Here is a 22,883-nt window from a genome sequence, read left to right on the forward strand (position 1 = left end):
GTTAGCAGTTCCCGCAAAACTCAAAATATCTTCAAAATGTGTTCAGCTGAAGAAAGAAAGGTTTGGAAGCACTCGGAAAGTGAGAAAATGAAGAGTAAAATGTCATTATTGGGTGAACTATCCCTTTAAGAAATGAGTATACAGACAACATGTAGTAGAGTACACACAATTAAACTGTTTAGCTCATTGTCATACTGTGTATTTGTAGGTAAAATCACATCTCTGGACACAAGTCTGTTACGAGCATCTATGAAGCCAGGCTGGGAAGACTTGGTGCGAAGATGCATTCAGCGTTTTCATCTTCAGAACGATGGAGACATTTCGTTCGCCAAACGACATCAGCAAGAAGGTACAGATCTGGAGCTGCGTCATGGGGAGTGAAGATTGCAGTGTTGATCATTACAATGTGTAAAAGTAGCTCCTGTTTATTTAAATGCATACATCATATTAGATAATAGTGTGTAACACACACATATTTGTACAGAAAATGTTTGGTGTGGGCTTTTCAGTTTGTTATGCACGTGTACACCTATACAGACGAAGGCAAAATTGTTAGCCGCTCTAAGAACTTTTTATTCTTTTCCTGTTTATCAGATTTGTTCAACATCTTATTTTATGAATATAATTGTTTTGATAACTAATTTCTGAAAACTAATTTATTTTGTCTTTGCCATGATGACCGTAATGATTTACAAGTTGTTTTGCAAGACACTAGTATTCCACTTAAAGTGCTATTTAAAGGCTTATCTGTGCTAATAAGGTTAACTAGGCAAGTTCGGTTAATTAGGCAAGTCATTGGAAAAATTAGTGGTTCGTTCTCTAGCCAATTGAAAAATAGACACTTTTAAGGGGACTAATAATGTTGACCTTTTTATTTTATTTATTTTCATCCAAAAAAAAAAGAAAAGCATTAAGAAAATAATTGGAATATAATATGAAATACTGTGAAAAAAAAGTTCTGTTAAACTATGCTTGGGAAACATTTGAAAATAAATAATTATTTATTTTAATTATTCTAATAATTTTGTCTTTAACTGTGCAGTGCTGCTTTTACCACTACATGTGTGGAATTTAATTTGAGACTTTTTATTTTTTTATATCTTTGTTTTTGCCAAGATTTAAACACGTTTCGTCTTTCAAATTCTGTCCCATCTCATCAGGAAATGAAACCAATAAATGCTGGCTTGATGTTCTAGTTACGCAAAAAAAAAAAAAAAAATGCTTTATATAATCTCCCAATCAGTGTTCCAGTCATGTGGAAAGACATCAATAAAATATTTATTTGGTTTAGATTTAGATTATTTGATTTTTAGAATTGTCTATGCGAAAATCTATGTGATTTTCAGGATTTTCCACTCTCATATTTTCAGTAAGTTTCTAAGTAGTCCCACTGTAGAGCTGTGAGTTTAGTAGTTTGGGCTTTGTTGTTAATTGTAACCTTTAATATACAGTAATGGCCTGTTTCCACTGAGTGGTACGATACAGTTTGGTATGTTTTAGTGGCTTTTTACTGTCAAAAGCTACAACAAAAGAGTACCAAAAGGCGCAGAAAGATGTGCAGCTAAACACTCTGGTTTGATGAGAAACGTCACTAAACATTTTAAATACACAGCCAAGATATTACACCATAATAATATATACATATAATAACGAGCCATTCTCGAACTGCCACGAAGCAGAGATGAAGAACAGAATCCGCCTTGTGTCCAGTTGTTGGTTACGAGGCCGTCTGAAAGTGTGAGTGGTTTCACTTTCTCTAGAGATTTGCATGTGCTTGCTGCGCGTCTATATTTGAAATAACGAATGTGAGCTGATGATAGTAATGTTCGCGGGATAATTGAAGTGCTTCTGACATCAATCCTTTCAGAAAAGAACAGTGAAGCTTGAAAAAACTGCAAATGATTCTTTCAGCAGGCTAAAACATGAACAAACTGCCCTGTTTAATCATTATCATCAACTTTTGGACTATTATGAACTCTTAATGACGGAATTACTTTTTAACAAGATGTTAACGTTACGTATATGCTGGTGTAGAAGAAAGATGAGCGGTTTGTACTGACTGTATATGTTTAGTTTGGTTTATCGACCCAAATAAGGCCTAAATGTAAAATGTATGTTTTTTTTTTTTGTTTTTTTTTTTAGTAATTAATATCATTAAACATTGTTCATATTTCTTTTATTTTGTATTTTATATAATTGTAGGCTATTTCATATGATCATTGATTTGCAGCTATAATCAAATACAGTTTATAGAAAAGGTTAGTAATAAACATTTATTTTTACACAAGTATTTGTGTATATAAAGCATTTGTTTAGTAAGTGCTTCTTATACAATATGTGAACTTCAAGCAAGAATGACGTTCACTGCAGCTTTTTGTGTACACCATCATTGGTACCATTTGGCGGTGGAGACACAAGCCTGATAAAGGTGACCCGTATCAAACTATACCGTACCGTACCGTACTGTACTCCTCAGTGGAATTGAGGCATAATGAGCAATTAATCAGGCTATGGTTTACAACATTAGCATAGAAATTGCCATTTAAACTTAATTGATCTAACAAGCCCACAATTTGCTCGGTAAACCACTGTTTTGTGTGTAGTTTTCCCAATATATGTTCCAATATTACATTAAAACTAATTCACTGTCATTGTTGTGTAATATTACACCCGTTACCAACTACTGTATATGAGAAAGAAAAAAAAAAGAGTTAAATAATGTCAGAGAACAGTAGTTTGGTTTTAATGTGTGAATGGAGCGTATAAAAAAAGAATAGTTCATTTGTAAAGCATGCAGTACTAGAAGAAGTGCTTTCACATGAATTACATGGCTTTATAGTGTCTTATTGATTATCTTGTAGAGACATGTTTGAGAAAATGATTGAATCTAAATGTGACCAAAAAAGCTGAACTGATCTTTTGGTGTGTGTTTCAGTATTACTTAAACGAAAAGTTCATCCACAAATGTCATACTTAACTCATCCTTCATCTGTTCCAAACCTTTATTCCTTTTCATTTTGTTCTGTTGGAAACAAGAGAAGATGTCTTGAAGAATGTAGGAAACTACTGACCATTGACTTGCATGATATTTTATTTCTCCTCACCATGTAATGTCAGCCATTTCCAGCATTTAATGTCGATTTTGCGTATGCATTTATCAGCACGAATATTTTGGTCTTGCAGTCATCAGTCATCTGGGTGTGTTGTTTTGCAGTGATAAGGCACGGGCAGGCGTTCAGTCCCATCTACCGGTTCTCCCTGTCCGACGGGACCATCGTCTCTGCTCACACCAAGAGCAAACTGGTTCGCTCATCCTCTACCAACGAGCCACAGCTCTACATGTCCCTGCACATCTTACAGAGGTACCAGAGACCCATGCAGACACACTGCACTTTCAGCTGTCGGGTTTCCATTTTGTTCTCTGAATCGGTGCTTTTACTGTAATATATAAACAGTGGCGTAATTCAGAGCTACGCGCATGATTATCTGTTGCTGTCAGTTCTGATCGTCTCCTGTGGAAAGCCATTATAACATTTATTTTTTAAACCATACTATGTCTATGTATGTTTTTTCAAAATGATCAGGATGAGTGTACAGAGTGCTTTCAAGAATACAATCAGGAGCAAGTTTTTTAGATATTGTGACTACAAACGCAGGACATGAACAATAACAACATCAACAAACTAATCGGTTAACAAATAATTAATAATTCAGGAAACAAGATACCATCTATAATTATTAACATTAGTGACTAATATTGGTGACTAAATAGTCACAACGTTAAACAGTTACATCCTCTGGAAAAGCTTACAGATATTTCACAGACATATTTTTTCTTTATGTATTTCCAATAGTACAAGTCTATAATGAAGACATGTCATTTGAACAAAAAAAAAAAAAACAAGACAAATATTGTTTTCTAATATTTCTTAACACATTTAAAGTTCGCTAAACACAGCTAAAAGTGCAATTTAAAGGCTAAACTAGGTTAATTAGATTAGCTAGGTAAGTCATTGGACAGCAGTGGTTTGTTCTGTTGCTAATAAAAACCATTCTTAACCGGGTAATAATATCAAGCAAGACAGCTTTTTAAAGTTTTTACAATGTTTTTTTTTTTCAAGGAATCAGACTTTGTTCAGAAGAGAATGTCTGATACTGTCCAAAAATGCCCTTGTTCTCGTTTTTAGTGATCAGTTTGACATATCTACCTTGTATTTGAAAGATTCCTGGGAGAAAAATTTAGGCATTCAAATTACCAATGAGGGCTGGAAAAAGCCTATCAAGGTCATAAATACATGTTGTATTAACTCAAGACACCAACTAATACAATATAAAGTAGTATGTCGGCTTCATTATTCTGGGGTTAAGCTTAATAAATTCTACCCCTCCATCTCCCCTAAATGTAACAAATGTGAATCTGCAGAAGGCTCCTTAGGACATCTTTTTTGGTCATGTCCAAAACCTTTGGAGTTTTGGAGTGAAATTTTCAGGCTTATTCTTGTGAGCTCGCCCCTTATAGAACAATCACTGATTTTGGTTGGTCTGACTCACGTCGTGCGTTCAGTCATCAAATTAAAAAAGCTGTCCAAAATGAAATAGTGATAGCTGAAAAAAATACTTTGTCTAAGGAAAAAGGCATCAAAACCACTTTTTAAATCCTGGCTTTTAGAATTTTCTGGCATTTTACATGTAGAGAGACTTAGACACAATCTATTTGGTAACTTTGCAGGCTCTGAAGCCACCTGGAAACCCTTTTTTAATTATCTGTCAAATGCCAAGAATAACGGTTTAAAGGTATGACCCTGTCATCGTCATCATCATCATCCCACTGGCCTATATATGTTTAACATTGTTGACCCATGTATAATACTGGAGGAACTGATGTAATAATGGTTTTAAAATCTTTTTTTTTTTTGTCTTTTGTACTTTGGGAAATTTTATCTGGGAAATATTTGAAAAATAGCTAAAATTTACACAGGAGGATTAATAATTTTGACCTTTTTTTTTAGAAACTTGTATCTTTTCAAGTTTTAGTACTTTATTAGTTGCTAGTGCTTATTATTTAGGTTGTAGTGATTAATATTTAGTTAATAGTTGTTTTTAAAATGTACAAGCACTTATTTGTTAGATACAGGTATGACTAATGAGTTATTATATTCTCTTATTTATTAGATACCAGTACTGAGTAAATAGACACTAGTACTAATTATTATTAGATGCTATTTTCTTTATTAGAGGAAGTAGCTGTTACTAGTGACAAGTTTTACTGTTTTTGGCAGGGATCTTTCATTGAGATGTTAAGTATTACATTTTGACTAGTATGTGTAATGTTATTAAAGTATGTGCTAACACTTTATTTTAATGTGTCCTTGTTACACATGTATAATATGTACACAATACTTATTATGCATAACTACATGCAAATCACCCTTAACCTGACCTGCATAGAGTGGAGGAACTATGAAATCACCTTTTAGGCTAATCGGCTGCTAGCATATAACTGGTTCCCTCGATAATATTCCGTATAGGATTTTCCTAAAGGCTTTTCAAAGATTGCAAATAATAAGGTCTGTGTTCAAACACTGTTCATTACACTTACACATTTACTCCAACCTGATATTCCTCACATGGAAATACATCTTTTAGCACTTTTCTATCTTAAATGCTAACGCAAGAATTGAAAAGCTAACATTAGGCTATAAACGAACTACAGTGCTTTCGGGGCGCTCGCCTGTGACGTCAGCACCACCCTGCTACAGACAACTTTTCAAGCTTTTTTTAGAAATATGGTCCATGACAAAGATTTACTCTCTCTGTTTATTATATTATAATTTAATATTCTTTTTTATTGTCATGCAGTACAGCAAAAAGCAGCCACATATGCTATACATTTTAAGGAGGAGTGTAAATATTGCAGTTATTAAAAAAGCGACGAAAAATCAATTGATCATGTTAAAATGACAGTTAATATTTATGTATTTTTACAAATTTATTGACATATTTGTATTACTGAGAGCAGGAAAGAGACAGGCTGCACTGGTAAGCAGTAACTTCATAATATTGTTTAATTAAAATAAATGATCAACTAATGAATCTGTCTTGACGGCCTTTACAAGTCAAGGCATCATCTACACACAATATGAATTCCCAATTAGAAAAATACTACAAACTATAAAATACTATTCATGAAAACACTTTATTAACAGACAAAACCAAATGTCCAATGCAAGCAGGCTGCGTTTCAGACCAGCTGAGCTCGATGACATATAATGTCTCATACACCGCCTGTAGTCCCATTTAGCTACTTTATGGCAACTGTCTTTTTAAAAAAAGAGTAACCGATTAAAAAAATTAAGAGTTTGATGTAACTGATGTGTTTTATATCGTAGAATAAAACATGAAAGTATCTTGAGGCGGTGTTAGCCTCGAATCTTATTTAAGCAATTTAACCGATACCCCATTTAGAAAACCCATTGACTTTGGGAGAGGGAACCGGAACTGCTAAAATGCTAACTCCCCTCCTGGTTTTTGCATACAAATTGACGCCATAGTTCCTCTATTCTAGCCATAACCATATAAAAAGTAAATAAAGTTACTCAATAGTTAAATAATTAGTTACATTGTTACAAAATATACCTTAAAATACAATGTAACCGATAGTATTACAAATATATTTGATACTAGTACTTGCTTAAAATATATTATTATAGTTATACATCATATAATTATGACTAGACTAGTTATGACTAGATCTGACTAGTAAGATAATATTCTTTTCAGCTTAGTCCCTTTATTAATCTGGGGTCGCCACAGTGGAAAGAACCGCCAACATATCCAGCATATGTTTTACATATTTTACATATGTTTTAATAATTTCTAGTATCTAATTCAATAACTACTAACATCTATTTAATATGTATTAGTTTCACATGAATAAGTGCTATAAATATGCACTAGTATCAAATCACTAAGTACGAGTATCTGTTTAATAGCGGTCAGTATCTAATGAATAGGTGTCTAATAAGAACTATTATGCAATGAAATATGCAATAGTATGATAAGAATAAGCACTAGTAGCTAATGAACAAGTACATGCTCTAAATGGAAAAACTGCTAGTATCTAAAAATTAAGTTCTAGTAGAATGAACAATAGATACTAGCACAGTTATGAATTAAATGTTAAACCTGCTTGCCACAGACTCCTCAACGTTTCCTGTTTGATTCAGCGCCGTATGTGAGCAGTCAGTGGAAACACACGCTTTCTAGTTCTGACAAGCCCGGTTAAAGACCATAGACTGAAATCTCAGTGTCATGTAAGAACTTCCAAGCGTGTTTTCCCAGAGGCCGATGCTGGTCTCTAAACATTCCTTCAGAACCAAGAATAACACGACTCCCTCGACTCCCACTGCTGCATATTGGCAAACAAGTCTTTCACCCATGATCGTTCCTCACAATCTGATTGCTAGTTTAATTAAGTCTAGAGTAATTGAAAATGAGGGACTAAAACTTTAAAGGGACAGTTCAACAAAAAAAATAAAAGTACTATTATGATCTACTCACCTGCACATTGTACAAAACCTGTATATCGTGCATTATTAATATACATCCCAAATTCAGATTATATTTTATGCTATATTTTAATATATTAAACAAATACAAATATTACAATTTGACCTTTAAAATCCAGACCAATCAAATTCAATCCTGTCTAATCCAAATAGACCTGGAATGTAAATATTATGTGCAAAAATATATATTAAAATACTACTACTACTACTACTACTACTACTACTAATAATAATAATAATAATAATAATAATAATAATAATAATAATAATAAAATTTCATTGAATTTGTCTGTGCTTTGATGACAGTACTTAATATTTTACTGGCTTTTGCAAGATACTAGTAGTCATCTAAAAGTGCAGTTTACAGGCTGAACTAGGTTAATTAGATTAGCTAGTCAAGTCGTTGCACAATAGGAGTTTGTTCTGTAGCCAATAAACAATTCTTAATGGGCTAATAATAGCGAGCATAGCAGTTTTTAATTGTTTTTACAAAATTATCACAGACAATATAATCTTTAAAATCCAGAGCGATCAAATTTAATGCAGTCTAATCCAAATAGACCTGTAATGTAAATATTAGATGCAAAAATATGCCTTAAACTACTACTAATAATAGTAATAAAATGCAGTTATTCTCGTTTTCCATGCCCAAAAAGTGCAATTTTACTATATAATAATAACAATCATAATCATCATCATAATAAATTATATCAAAGAAATAAAGAGAAATTAAAATGGTCATGCCCAACTGAGTCTGGTTTCTCTCAAGGTTTTTTTTCTTCACTTTCGCCAATTAGAGCTATGCATCGTTGGATTTGCTCTTCAGTGTTTGCACTCTCAGTAGTGATTTTTAAACCACACTGAACTGAGCTAAACTGAACTGAACTTAAACACTACAAACAGAACTACACTGTTCCAATTTACTATGACCTTTTATGTGAAGCTGCTTTGACACAATCTACATTGTAAAAGCGCTATACAAATAAAGGTGAATTGAATTGAAAATAAAGAAAGATACCTTTTTTATTCTTATCTTTAATTCCTGTTTATGCATACCATCAAAGTTATACTTTTTTCAGTGTGTCTTAGGGATCTTAAAAAGTCTTAGGGTCCTATCATACACCCGGCGCAATAAGGCGCAAGATGTGTTTTGCACGATTTCTTGCTATTTTCAGAACAGTGCAACCTTAATTTTCAAGTTTTGCACGTTGTTTAAATAGCAAATCCATTTGCACCACTTTGTGGACTCATGGGTGTTCTGGTTTACATAGGAGGTTTGTTAAGGCGCATTGTTGGCACGTTGCTATTTTGAGGAATTGAAATAAACCGCAGCATTGACCAGGTAAAAGCTGGTCTAAAGTCCATCGCAGAGTGTGTTAGTTATGCACTTATCAAACGCTTAATACACACGGGATGTACAGCAATATACAAAAATCTTACATATAAACAAAAAATAAAGGGTTAAAATGTTACAGAAATTATTATTTACTACGTAGATATAAAAAATCTCTACCTAAAATACCTTCTCCATGTCAAGGGGCTTTTTCAGTTGGTTCATGACCATTTGCATTTGTATAATCTTATTATTATTATCAGTATTATTTATTTTATGCATATTTATATTTGTTTTAATAAAAACAAGTTTAGATTTGTCCACCTGTCGGGTTTTGGAGACGTATGCATCACCATATGGGGCATAATAATAGGACGTGTGTTTGGGTATAACTCAGTTTTTTGACCACACTTCATTATTATTGTTCATTTATTCCCTTGCTGGAAATTAGAACTGAATTTAGAAATAGTTTTAAAACTAAAAAATTAAAGTTTTAAAATTAAACAGTTTTAAAATTAAATATGTAGGCTAATGGATGTTTTCATTGGAGTGTGTACAACACTGTTTCCTTATCCACGAAAGTAAAGAGTAAAATTAATGTAAAGAGGCTGAATGGAGGAGGCTCATTCTTCATCCTCTCGCTGCAGATGGTCTGTTTAACTGTTTTCTCACTAGCTTTTCCACTTACAAAGTCCACCTTGTAATAGCAAATGTGCCACGACGTGACATATCTGACTCGAAAAGGGAATGGAAGATAAGACTCTGATTGGTTTTATGCACGTTATGCTCAAAACACATCCATAACTCATTACGAGAATAAGAACAACTCTTTTAGACCATGCGCTGCGGCGCAAAGTGTATTTTTCTGTCCTTTAAATAGCGAAAGTGGATTCGGACATGCCCTTAATGCTTTTGCACCATGCGCTTTAGACTTCGCGCTTAGATCATTAAAATTGAGCCCTTAAAATGTTTTTGGCGCAAAGTGTATTTTTCTGTCCTTTAAATAGCGAAAGTGGATTCGGACATGCCCTTAATGCTTTTGCACCATGCGCTTTAGACTTTGCGCCTAGATCATTAAAATAGAGCCCTTAAAATGTTTTAAATTTCAAAAACAATATTTTAGGCCTTAAAAAGTCTTCAATTTACTGAAATATTGTTTTGTGTCTAAGAAAAGCTACCCGATCAGGCTGACATCCATCCAATTACAATCCTTCTTAATAAAGCTTTTTTTTACATATTTAAATTTATATTAAGGTTTTGTTTTTTATTGCAAAGAGATACAATTTACAATAGATGTTAGACATTTTTTATAATTCCCTAATTCCCAGGTAAAAGAAAACAATTACACGGTTCCTCGTGATAATAACAGAGCAACACATCCCATTACGTTATCTTCCACTGATACAAAAACTATTTATAGAAATAAGGGGGAGTAGACAAAATATTTAGAAATAGGCATAGGATTTATAACAGAAATGCATTAGATTGAATGGAAGTTATACTCAGTTAATTTTCACCAAAAGCCAACAAATATATATTTTTGATTATTTATGTAATTGTCCCCACAATAAAGAGACCTTTAACAATTTTAAACCTGTCATTTAAAAAAGTAAATATCATGTTGTGTATATTGGCCCAACCCAGCAAATTGGAATTAAGAATTAGTGTTTAGCCCTGTATAAGTCTAAAGTTTCATTCATAATTTTCTTAAAGGGTCTTAAAAAGTCTTTTAACCTGATGAAACTTAAAGAAGTCCTGTTTTTCTGCCTTTACAGTGCCAATTGTGGTCATACTTTGATTTAATGTATGATTTGTGCTATTAACAAACCATTAACTAAGACTATTAGCTCAATATTATTAATAGCTAGCAAGGTAGTAGCTGGATTGTTATTGGCCAGGATTAGTGATTAGGGATGTAGAATACTTTATAAGTACTAATAAACAGTTAAAACTTAACAGTTAATAGTGTGAATCTTTACTTAAACTAAATTATTATTATTATTATTATTATTATTATTATTATTATTATTATTATTATTATTATTATTATTATTATTATTATGCACGTTCACATCGAATGAAATCATTTGGAGTGTGTGGCTCAATAAAAGTAAGATCCGCAGCAGGCAGTTGTGAACACAGTTTCATATGCATCTCTCCAGTTTGCTTTCTGAGACAATAAGAGCAGTGTTAGGCTGGGCTGTCGAGCACAGATCAACATTAAACCCAGAGTGAGCTCACATCAGGGGGGCTGCTCTCTTAAAGCACAGCATCTCCAGCACAATAACACACACTCACTACAGCCTGACCATTGATTCATCCCTCACGCTCCCAACAAAGCCATCTCTATGCATTTATCAGCTTTCAGACAGTGTTTTTTAGTACGTAGCTTGCTAAAAGCTTTATACCCCGAGGTGATTTTTACATTAGAGGGGGGTGATCTGACATGCACAGCCATTCTCTTTTCTCTTTCCCAGGATGAGCGCTGCTGTTTTTCTTTGATAACCATTCGTTCCCCTCTTTTAACCTTCTCTTCTGAAACATACTTGAGTTAATTAAGCCATTCCTGAAATTCCGCTTAAGCTCTTTTCTCGGATTCCTTGTTCGGAGCGCGAGGAGAACCGTTTCCTGTCTGCAAGATTAATTTAACAAATGACTGCACCGGATTAATGTAATGAAATAGTTTCAATAGAATTTACGTGGAAATCATTATTAATTCCTTGGATCGCTATTAAAACTCCATTGTCGACGATGGCACGTGCCAAACTGGTGATGCCGGCTTGCCCTGTCTAAACTAAACAGGCATTGTTTTCTGTTTCTGTTTTTATTAGTGTCTTTTCCTCTTACAATTGTTTTCTACTTGTAATTTTATGTCTCTCTTTTGTACAGTAATTAAATAAGTGTTGATATTAGTCACCTAGGCGTTGTTATGTGGTTGTATACATATTTGGGTGTTGTGTTCTGGATGGTTCATAGGTGATTTCTTAATGAGCCCTTTGATTCATTCTTTCAGAGTATGTGTAAATTGTGTATGGCACGGTATGTATCTAATTTTAATACTCACCATTAGGGCTGTTGCTAGACATAAATCTGGGGCACAGGCCCCCCTCAACTTGGTTTTCTGTGGACATGTGTCAGTTTGTTTTTGATTAAACTACATAACCTTTCACAAGCGTTGATTCAGTAGTACTTACGGAATAATGTCTTTATCCTGGGACACTCAATCTTAATTATTACACTTGAATATAAAATAAATTGTAACTCAAAGCTTTTACTGGGGCATAGCCAAGTTTTACTGTGGCATGCCTCTGCTCTCGTTAATGGTATATTTAGGCCCAATCCCAATTCTACCCGTTAGCCCTTCTCCTTATTCACGTGAAGGGGTAGGGGTGTCCCAATTCTGTTTAGCTTGAAGGCGTAGGGCTAAGAAAAAGGAATAGATACCCCTTGAAACAGATCAGAGATTTCAGGAGCACACTCGAAACCAAGGGGTAAGAACATTTCCCGGAATACACCATCTACAACGGCAGCATGGCTGCACACGAAAGTCAGGAGATACACAAATTAGTATTATTTGTCATTATTACAAATTTTTACAACAAGCAAGCACATGTTTTAATACATTCATAACCGTGTTCATGTTGTACCGTCATGATAAAAAAAACAAAAAACGCTAAAATTAAAAAATGTTAAAAATCCTCTATTTATAATTTATTATAATAACTCCTGTATAGCAGTCCCACAACATTCTTTCACTCCATGACACTCGAATCCCCTGTCAGAAAAGTCTAGTGGCTGTGAATGAGCTTTTTACAGTGTCTGCTATAATGTTAATGTTGTTTTTGTGTCTTTAAAAATAAATTTGACTAGGGTGTAAATACACAGTACAGTTACGATCTTATTGCCACATTAAATCGTCATGATAACATAATATATGCCTTCAGTGATTTCCTGAAGATAAATACCAAAAAATAATGCAACTGGAATAACTACAGCAGTCGTCATCATCAATCTCATATGAAGCGAGAGATTGCGATGCCATATGATGATGTGTGCAGGTGTTGTAGTGGTGTTCTATTTCTTAGGGGTAAATTTTGAAGCCTTTCCCCTTCACACTCTGTTTCAATGGCCAAGGGGAAGGAGTAGGGGTACAGAAGCCTTCCTCACTTGGTTTAATGTGTATTAATTCACTCAAAAAAAAAAAAAAAAAAACACGGCACACCAATTGACACACTATTAAATATGATGCCTGCACTTGGTTTCTTGATTTAATTGCCAAAGTAACATTTTAAACAGATTTTAAATTGTTTGGATTTTTTGTAACAATAACCCATTTCACACAGGGATACCAGTAAATATCTCGAAAATTTCCAGAACGACTTTACTGGTAAATTAAAAAATGTTGTTCACACATGCAAGAACGTTCCGGAATTTTTCTGGAGAAGACCATTCACACATCCATTCCAAAATACAGATAAATTCTGACATCATTGACCAGAGATGACCTCTAAACGGCTGCACTTGTATTTGTAAACATAGAAGTGGTCAGGCTTTTGTTGATGGTTTCACTTTTATTTAAAAGTTAGCATTCATGCAGCTGCTTTTGTCCCAGAGACATCCAAAGGCAGAAGCGCAAACCACAGCTAAATGTTTACATATTTGACTACATGACAAATTCTGTGGATGGTGAACGTATTGTGAACAACTTCAATGAAAACATATGGAGGAACACTTTTGCATGTCAAGATAACATAATACTGTATGTGTGCATAATATGTGTGTGCACCAAAGCACTTCAAGTGCACATGCGTCAAGCTACTGAAGCAGAGCATGAAGGTAAACAAACAGCAGTTTATCATTAGCATTTTATCGATGATGTTTACACAGTTGGCATTAATAAGGAACATAGAAATGTTTTCTGACTAACATCTAGTAGCTAAATGTGTCAGGAAAAATATTCAAAGGCTTTTATTTTCATAAACAGCATGGATGTGAATGTGCCTTAATGTTCTGATTGGCCAGAGAAGACGTCATTCACACAGTGCAGCATTCCGGGAAATTACCGCGAATGTTACAACTTCTCTTTCCCGAAAATTGCAGAAACAAACGATATTTTATATTGTCGGTAATTTTCCGGAAAGGTCTGATGGTGTGAAAGGGCTATTGACTGAGCTTTGAGTTAGCAAGCACCAATAATTATGAAATTTGTGTTCATAATGCACTTGTAAACTTGTTAATGCACAAAACCATGTCACACTTCATTTAACTAATCTATTTTTTTTTTTTTTTTTTAGGGAGCAGCCTGTCTGTGGCATGACCTCTGATCTTGGAAATGCTCAGACCATGGGGAAACCCATGAACCCCATGAGCTCTCCAAACACAGCGGGCTCCTCGAGCACCCCCCAGGGGCAGGACGCCACCATCAGCAGCAACACATCCACTTTCCCTTCCCCTGGTGCCCAGAAGGAGCCTGGTGCCATGCACCGTTTCGGCTGCCCGGGAACCATGAGTCATTCAGCAACCATGCAGGCGGCCACCCCTCAGGGCAGCGGGTATCCCCTGAAGCTGAGCAGCCCGTCTCAGGGTAGTCCGGGCATGCTTTCTCCACGTCACCGAGCCAGTCCCGGAGTAGCAGGATCTCCACGCTTACCCCCTCCACAGTTCTCTCCAGCGGGAAGCCTCCATTCACCTGCCAGTATGTGCACTAGCAGTACTGGTGGCAATGGGGGAGCAGGGGCCAACCACGGTTACACAAGCAGTTCGCTTAATGCCCTCCAGGCACTTAGCGAATGCCACGGCGTGAGCCATGGCCAATCCCTGGGCTCGCCTGACAGAAAGTTAGGGTCTCCAGCTGCACATTCGGTAGCTGTCAATCTTCACCTATTCAACAAAATGGGTGCGCCTGAGTCATTTGGAGAGCAGAACCAATCAGAGCAGGGCACCACTGGGCAGGAAGATGGCAGTGACATGCCAAGAGATGAAAAGGGTAACCTTGGCCAGTTCAGCAACCCGGACGGCAGTGACCCTCAAAGCCGACTGCGCGACAACAAAAGTCACACTAAACTCCTGCAGCTCCTCACCACTAAAACTGAGCCTATTGAATCCACTTCACCCCCTCCGATGGCTGGTGGAGAACCTGGGTGTAAAGATGGCGGCGCAGGGAACGGCGGCATTGGTTCTCAAGGTGGAAACGGGTCACATGCTACCTCCCTGAAGGAGAAACACAAAATCCTTCACAGACTCCTCCAGAACAGCTCGTCGCCTGTCGATTTGGCCAAACTTACAGCTGAGGCCACAGGGAAGGAGCTGTGTCAGGATTCTGCTGGCGGGACGGCTGGTGTGGCCGAGTTGGCCATTAAACAAGAGCCTGTCAGTCCCAAGAAGAAAGACAATGCCTTGCTGCGCTACCTACTGGATAAAGATGACAATGTACTCAAGGGTAAAGGCATTAAAATGGAGCCTGGAGAGATCAAGGAGGAAGGGGGCAAGATGACAGGGATTAAGACAGAGAAAACTGATGGTGGCTACGACCGTGTGGAACCGGTAAGTGATGTCTCCTACTGTATTTAACTAAAGACGCCACGGCATTGATTTACTACCAAATTATCACCTCTGGTATGCATTATTTTCTAATAATTCTTTTGGCTGGAGTCAATTATTGCACTTATACTATAATTACCACATCTAAGGTCACTGTTTAGGTGTTGAATTTCAAAACATTTGTCAGGTTTTTGTCCTCAAACTGCTTTTGTTTGTAGGACTAGTATATTACGTGTCTCATTCAAAGTGTTTTTGAGAGTTGTTGTCTCTGAAGTTATTTCAACCTTGTGGTATGGAACTGTAATGTGGTCAAGATCTGCTACGTTTAAAATTAAAAAATTAAGCCACACGGTTCCCTGAAAATAATTTCACACCGTAGAATGTTCATTAGCTAATCAACATAGGGCTGGGCGATATGGCAAAAATGCAATCTCGATAATTATTTTCCATATTGAACGATAACGATATATATTTCAATATAGGTTGTTAATGCTTACAGATTTAAAAGAGTACCTCAATAAAAACTGAACCCACAAAAATTTGAGGGTCCATTAAATGACATAACATTTTTGGCCGAGAATTCTGTACATCCCTCATATCAACACACTTTTAGATTCCCATTGTTGCACATTTCTGCTGTGTGATTGGCTCTGAGATAAATATAGACTAAAAAAGTTTAGAGCTTATCATTGTTATTGACATAAATTTCATCGCGATTCGATATAATGTCATTTATTGGCCCAACCCTACATCAGCATCAAGCATTTCAACAACCCCACAGTATACTACAAGTTAAGGCATGTTAAGGTTTTGTTTATTTGTTATTTGTTGCTTTAAATTTTGATGGATTTTGATTGGTTTTCAATGTTTTTATCAATGTTTATCGGTTGGATAATGTAACCCTGAAAGTGATTCCAACACTTCAAATTCCCTTGTTTTGTTATAGTTATACTTGTAGTGTAGACTGCTATTGTTGAACATTTAGGACAAGTTTTAAGCATCATCTTTATTGCTTTCAGACTTTGTGTGAATGAGCCTTTAAGTTCTATATTAATGCAGAGAATTATTTTGACTCATTGGTATCATGGACTTTGTTTTAGTTTGGAAGTTCACAGTACTTGTGTTGCTTGTTTTAGTTATTTTTTAATTAATTAATTATTTTTTTAAATTGCAACTTTACTCTACAAATTTGTTAGCTGTTGCATATATAGCACAAGTTTGAATGTATTTAAAAGAAGAGGTTTATATCCCTGTTGAAAAATCCAGCTTAAGCCAGCTTAGGATGGTTGGCTGGTTTTAGCTGGTCGACCAGCCTGGGTTTAGAGGGGTTTTGACTGGGTTTCGCTGGTTTCCATGCTGCCATTTCCAGCCTGGTCTTAGCTGGTCAGGCTGGGAGAGTTACCTGATAAAAACCAGATTAACTAACCTAGCCAGGCTGGGAGCCCAGCCAAAACCAGCTATGTCCAGCTTAAACCAGGCTGATCAAGTTTAATAAATGGTTTTAGCTGGTCATTTTCCAGCCTGAAATGGCCAAAATCCCTCTAAAACCAGGTTGGTCGACCAGCTAAAACAAGCCAACCAGCTTAGGCTGGTTTAAGATGTTTTTTTTTAGCAGGGATGGTTTATTAAATATATAATTTAATAAATACATTATAATTTTAATTCTTTAATAATAGAAATACCCTTAATATATACCCCTATATATATATTTCTTAAAATTATTAGCCCCTTTAAGCTATATTTTTTTCATTGGTCTACAGAAAAAAAAAAAACATCTGTATATGATAACTTGCCTAATTACCCTAATCTGCCTAGTTAACCTAATAACCTAGTTAAGCCTTTAAATGTCATTTTAAGCTGTATAGAAGTGTCTTGAAAAATATCTAGTAAAATATTATTTACTGTCATCATGGCAAAGATAAAATAACTTAGTTATTAGAAATGAGTTATTAAAACTATTATGTTTAGAAATGTGTTGAAAAAAAATCTTCTCTCCGTTAAACAGAAATTGGGGGAAAAAATAAACAAGGGGGCTAATAATTCTGAATTTATATATATATATATATATATATATATTAGGGTATTTATATTTCATCCAAATCAACTTGCATCAAAAAGAATGCCAGTGTTTAACTCTAAATGCTTTTTTTGTCCTTGTAATGCACCTACAATCTGAAATATCTTTCTGTGCTAACCGATATAATGAGCACAGCTGACGTTTGCATATGCAAAACCATCATCCCAATCACGTCTGCTGTTTTGTAAATTATGGCTGGATTGTAATGGAGTGTCACTGCATAATGTGCGCAATGGTGCTTTTCAATTAATTACTGCATATCTGAAAAATCATCAGACAGCACAGTGACCTCTCCTGCTAAAGTAAACGCCAAGACAACCAATAACAACACACTTTTAATATAGGTTTGTGTCCGTATCGTACGAGCCTGTGTGTCTTTTCCTTCCGTCTCTGCATATCTTTGTGTTTTCTCTCTATTTGGGTGTGAAAGTAGAGCAAACAACAGATTTCTAAAGCGGCCAATGAAGCCCCAGATCGAGGCAGTATGGTAACAGCAGGGATATAAATGACTCAGCCAGCTGGAGAGAGAGAAAGAGAAAGTGAGAGCTCTGTCACAGGAAGTCGATTCTGTGGGAAACTGGCAGGACTTTCTCAGAAGCAGCGCTGTGACATTTGAAAAAGGCGTTTCGGCGCATCTCATCTGGCACAGCGGTTGGCACATGCCTTACAGAGCTGGCAGCAGGCGCCAATCAGGACCGACAAAGTTAGAGAGGCGTCTAGGGCCAGGGCAGCAGAATGGAGAGATTATCCCGTATATGTGTGTGTGTTTGTGTTCATTGGGCCTCCCGGGTCTCTTTTAAAAGCTGTTGATTGAGCCACAAATTGAGTCATAGTTGTCAAATCAAAGCAGCGGTTTCTGGAAGCTGCTCCTGTTAGCGGAGTGACCCTGCCGGCCCGCGGTTACCAGGAAAAGACCCGGAGATCCGCTGGAGAGGAACCTCTGACCTCCGGGCCTCCACGACTGAGCCATTGAGGACATGAAGTACTGTGATTTACAGAGCAAGCAGGCCACAGCGGGACAGGAAGAGTGATGGAGGAGATGCTGGAGCACGGACACAATGAGAGAGGAAGAAAAAAATGGAAGGCTGAGGGAAAAGCTCAATTAGTGAGGATGCAGGAGAAACGAGAATGAGATGTGACAGGAGTGGAGAGGCATAATACTAATAAAGAAACGTGTATTTTTAGGTTTCATAGGTGTGTTTTTGAGAGTAAGAGATTTTTGGGACAAAATTTGACATTTAAAATAGGGCTCCACAATGTATCGTTTCAACATCGATATCACAATGTTCGCATCCGCAGTCGTCACATCGCAAAGATATGCAATGTCCAGTCAGAATTATAGTTGAGCAGGTGCTAGCTACAGAATTGTATTTAATCACTGTATTTATATGGAATTTATAAATATAAGTAAAAATAAATAAATACTTCGAATTTTTGTCTTGTTTCTAGTCGAAATATCTACTAATATAACTATTTCAAATCGAAAACAATATTATTTTATGTGCCCCACTGGCAGATAATTTCCTTCAAACAAGCAAAAATCTATTTTATCACTTACATCTAAATAGAGAGAACTTTAGTAATAACTCGGCCCACACAGAATCTGCGCATGCAGAAATCTGCAGATTTTTAGCCCATCATTGAGTATTTGTAAATGTGTGTAAATGAATATGTATTCAGTTTTGAAATTAATTTCAGTAATATTATTGACTAATATGAAAATGTTCATATGATGTATTTACAATATAGTTTGTATAGTAATATTATTTGTATTTTAGTAGATATATTATATCTGAGACTTGCTTTGTTTAACAAATAAGTGGATCTAATTGGATTTGCATTGTAAACATTAAATATAAGGTTAAAAAGGTATTATTTTTTATTTTATTATTTAAAAATCATTCCGCATAAATCTGTAGATTTTTTACAAAATTCTGTGCAGAAATAGCAAAGAAATGTTCGCAGATTCTGTCTGGTCCTAGTAATAACAAAGGGAATATCTGCTTACTTTAATACTAACAGTATTACAAGCTAAATGATACCCAACCGCCACTTCGCCACAACTGTCAGAAATGAAGCACACAGGATTGTTTTTCTATATCTAAGGTAGTAAAGGATACATTTTCGCTGCTTTCAAAATTCAATCAGAGATTTTTAGATTTAGGCTCAGCCTGTTTGTTAGAGTAGCCACACCCCAAACACTTGCGATTGGTCGAGCTTTTAAAAGCAGACCCCTCTTAAAGCTTTAATGATGCCATTGAAGCAGTAGGTAATTAATTGGTTTAAGATCATTTATTTTTTGTTATGTTTGAACAGTAGTTCCTAAAAGTGGTTTTCGCTTGGTGATTTTCAAAAGTCAAATAAATTTTATTAAACTATTAGAATTACCATATTTTACTCATAACCCACAGAAGATAAAAAGTAGTTAATAGTTACATAAAACAGCAATACATGAAAATAAAAAGCCATCAGCCTTTCAATTTATTTATAGGATTAACAACACAGCAATAGCGTCAGCTGCAGCAGATTGATTTATAGCACCAGGTTAAACTTTCTAACATCTTTATAGCAATCAAATACATAAAAAATAAATACAGGCCACAACTGGACATTGAGGATGCCGAGTGGCGGTCACCAAAACTAAACCAAGAATAGACTTGTGCTGAAAGCATTGTGCTCATCAGTCTCATTAGTTGAGGTTAATATTAAATTAAATTAATGACTATATAAATTATAGCCTATGGTTGTTTCTCTATCTATCTATCTATCTATCTATCTATCTATCTATCTATCTATCTATCTATCTATCTATCTATCTATCTATATCTATCTATCTATCTATCTATGTATGTATGTATGTATGTATGTATGTATGTATGTATGTATGTATGTATGTATGTATGTATGTATGTATGTATGTATGTATGTATGTATATGTATATATATGTATATATGTATATATATATACATATATGTATATATATATGTATATATGTATATATATACATATATATATATATATATATGTATATATGTATATATATATATATATATATATATGTATATATGTATATATATACATATATATATATATATAATATATATATATATATATATATATATATATATATATATGTATATATGTATATATATATACATATATATATATATATATATATATATATATATATATGTATATATATACATGTATATATACATATATATATATATATATATATATATATATATATATATATATATATATATATATATATATATATATATATATATATATATATATATATATATATATATATATATATATATATATATATATATATATATATATATATATGTATATATATATATATGTATATATATACACACACACATGCACACACTTGTGTTTATATAGGCCTATTGTTGTGTGTGCAACATTTGTAAATGTATAACCACCTCAGAGGAATTATTTTGGGGATCTCGGCCTGAAAAGTTTGGGAACCCCTCTATTAGCATTCTAGCATTCTGTGTAGCTCAGTTCAAGTAGGTATTGCTGCAGCCCAGAAACCTCCAAGTGGGAGGGATTACACTGTTAATAAAACACATCAGGTTACTGTGAGGTTGGGTTTAGGGTTGGAGTAGGTGTTTACATTCATGAAGCACAATAATAAACTCAGTGTCATGTACAAGATATTAAATAAATAAATATCTCCAGGTTTGTACAGCCCACTTCAAGCTCGAAGGCCCTCCCACTTGGAGCTTAAGTCCCACCCACTTGGAGCTGGCTCTGACCTCCTTTATACCCTTCTCGCTCAGTTTGCCATCTCCCTCTTTCTTTATCTCTCTCTCTCTCTCCTGATGATAATGATATGATGATCAGCCGGCTGGTTTGATAGAGATGCAGCTGAGAGTGAAGAGAAGCAGGGATCTGTATGAAAGGTCATGGTGCCAGAGAGCGAGACTCAAGAAGTCTTCATGACACCACTACTGTCCTGACTCTCAGCAGCGCCGTTCACTGTTCACCCTTATTTTTTACAGTTGGCTGGCAATTAAAGGCTTTCCATGGCTCTGGACAGGGTGGCATTCAATAATGCAGCTTTTATGGCAGGCGGCAGACATGACCCAGATGCACATATCATTGGTGGCTTCAGCCGAGGCGTTTACTGATGTATCAATCCTTTCTCTCTCTCTCTCTATTGATCATTCACCCTCTCTTCATCCTGTATGTCCTACTTTGCTTTTCTCTCTAGCTCTGGTTTAAATCAGATGCTTTGCTAAAGAGTGTTTTTTATGACATCATAAGTGCAGTTACAATACAAACGCTGTTTAAAAGGTAGCCAGCAACCTTATAAGACAGCTCCTTTTGCAGATTTGCATCTCATGCATAGTTCATGCAGAACACAATCCCATAATGCATTGCAGCGAGGTCTGTGAAAGGCTTTGTGATGGCCTCATCTGAAATCACATACTTCTGTTGAATAAGTAATTACTTTGTGGCTGTTAAAAAGTTTGTCCTATATAGAATGAGCTCCATCTATATGTGCTACATTTGCCATGTTTTCATTGTCATGTGACACAGCAGCATCACTACACAGCAATCCACAGCTCTCCCACACCCTCATGGGATGGAGAAGTGTTCATTGGTCCATTGTGCTTCATCCTACACACGCTATATATAGCTTATTTTATACTACATTGTTTATTCTTGACCTCATAACATCATGACGTTATCATAAAAGATGTCAAATGTAAGTGCAAGACATGTTACAGCATCGTTCAATAAGAAAGCTTAGCTATAACCTAATTAAAAATTTTACTTTTTTTTTAATCCAATGTGTGTTACTAAGTATTTTTTTTTGCAGGTCATGCTGTTAGCATCATGCTAATTGTTAATCTAGTGCAGGAGTGTCCAAGCTTGGTCCTGGACGGCTGGTGTCCTGCATAGTTTAGCTCAAACTTCCTTCAACACACTTGCCTGGAAGTTTCTTGTGTACCTAGAAAGAGCTTGATTAGCTGGTTCAGGTGTGTTTAATTGGGGTTGGAACTAAAATATGCAGGACACCGGCCCTCCAGGTCTGAGTTTGGGTATTTGCTAATATTTTTGTTTGCAACACGCTAATAGTTTACCCAAAATATCTGTCTTTTTAGTTTTATAAGTATGATATGCTGTTAGCATCATGCTAATTGCTTATCTAGTGTAATTGCTAATATTTTGTTAGCCTGTCCTGTTATTAGCAACATGCTAATAGTTTACACAAAATATCTGTCTGCTTAGTTCTTTATATTAGTATGGCATGCTATTAGCACCATGCTAATTGTTTATCTAGTGTATTTGCTAATATTTTGTTAGTATATCATGCTGTGG

The 22,883-nt window shown here is 35.3% G+C and overlaps 1 protein-coding gene across 4 annotated transcripts in view; it reads left to right on the top strand.

Moving 5' to 3' along the window:
* Window positions 1-22,883, top strand: part of ncoa2 (nuclear receptor coactivator 2) — a 218,537-nt gene that overhangs the window by 134,052 nt on the left and 61,602 nt on the right. For all 4 annotated transcript variants that reach the window (XM_056451064.1, XM_056451063.1, XM_056451065.1 and 1 more), the window contains exons 9-11: window positions 209-349; window positions 3,215-3,362; window positions 14,196-15,444. In XM_056451064.1, coding sequence (XP_056307039.1) covers window positions 209-349; window positions 3,215-3,362; window positions 14,196-15,444 — 1,538 coding nt within the window. The remainder of the gene's footprint in view (window positions 1-208; window positions 350-3,214; window positions 3,363-14,195; window positions 15,445-22,883) is intronic.

The sequence above is a fragment of the Danio aesculapii genome, chromosome 24 (genome assembly GCF_903798145.1).
Source record: "Danio aesculapii chromosome 24, fDanAes4.1, whole genome shotgun sequence".
Lineage (NCBI taxonomy): Eukaryota > Metazoa > Chordata > Actinopteri > Cypriniformes > Danionidae > Danio > Danio aesculapii.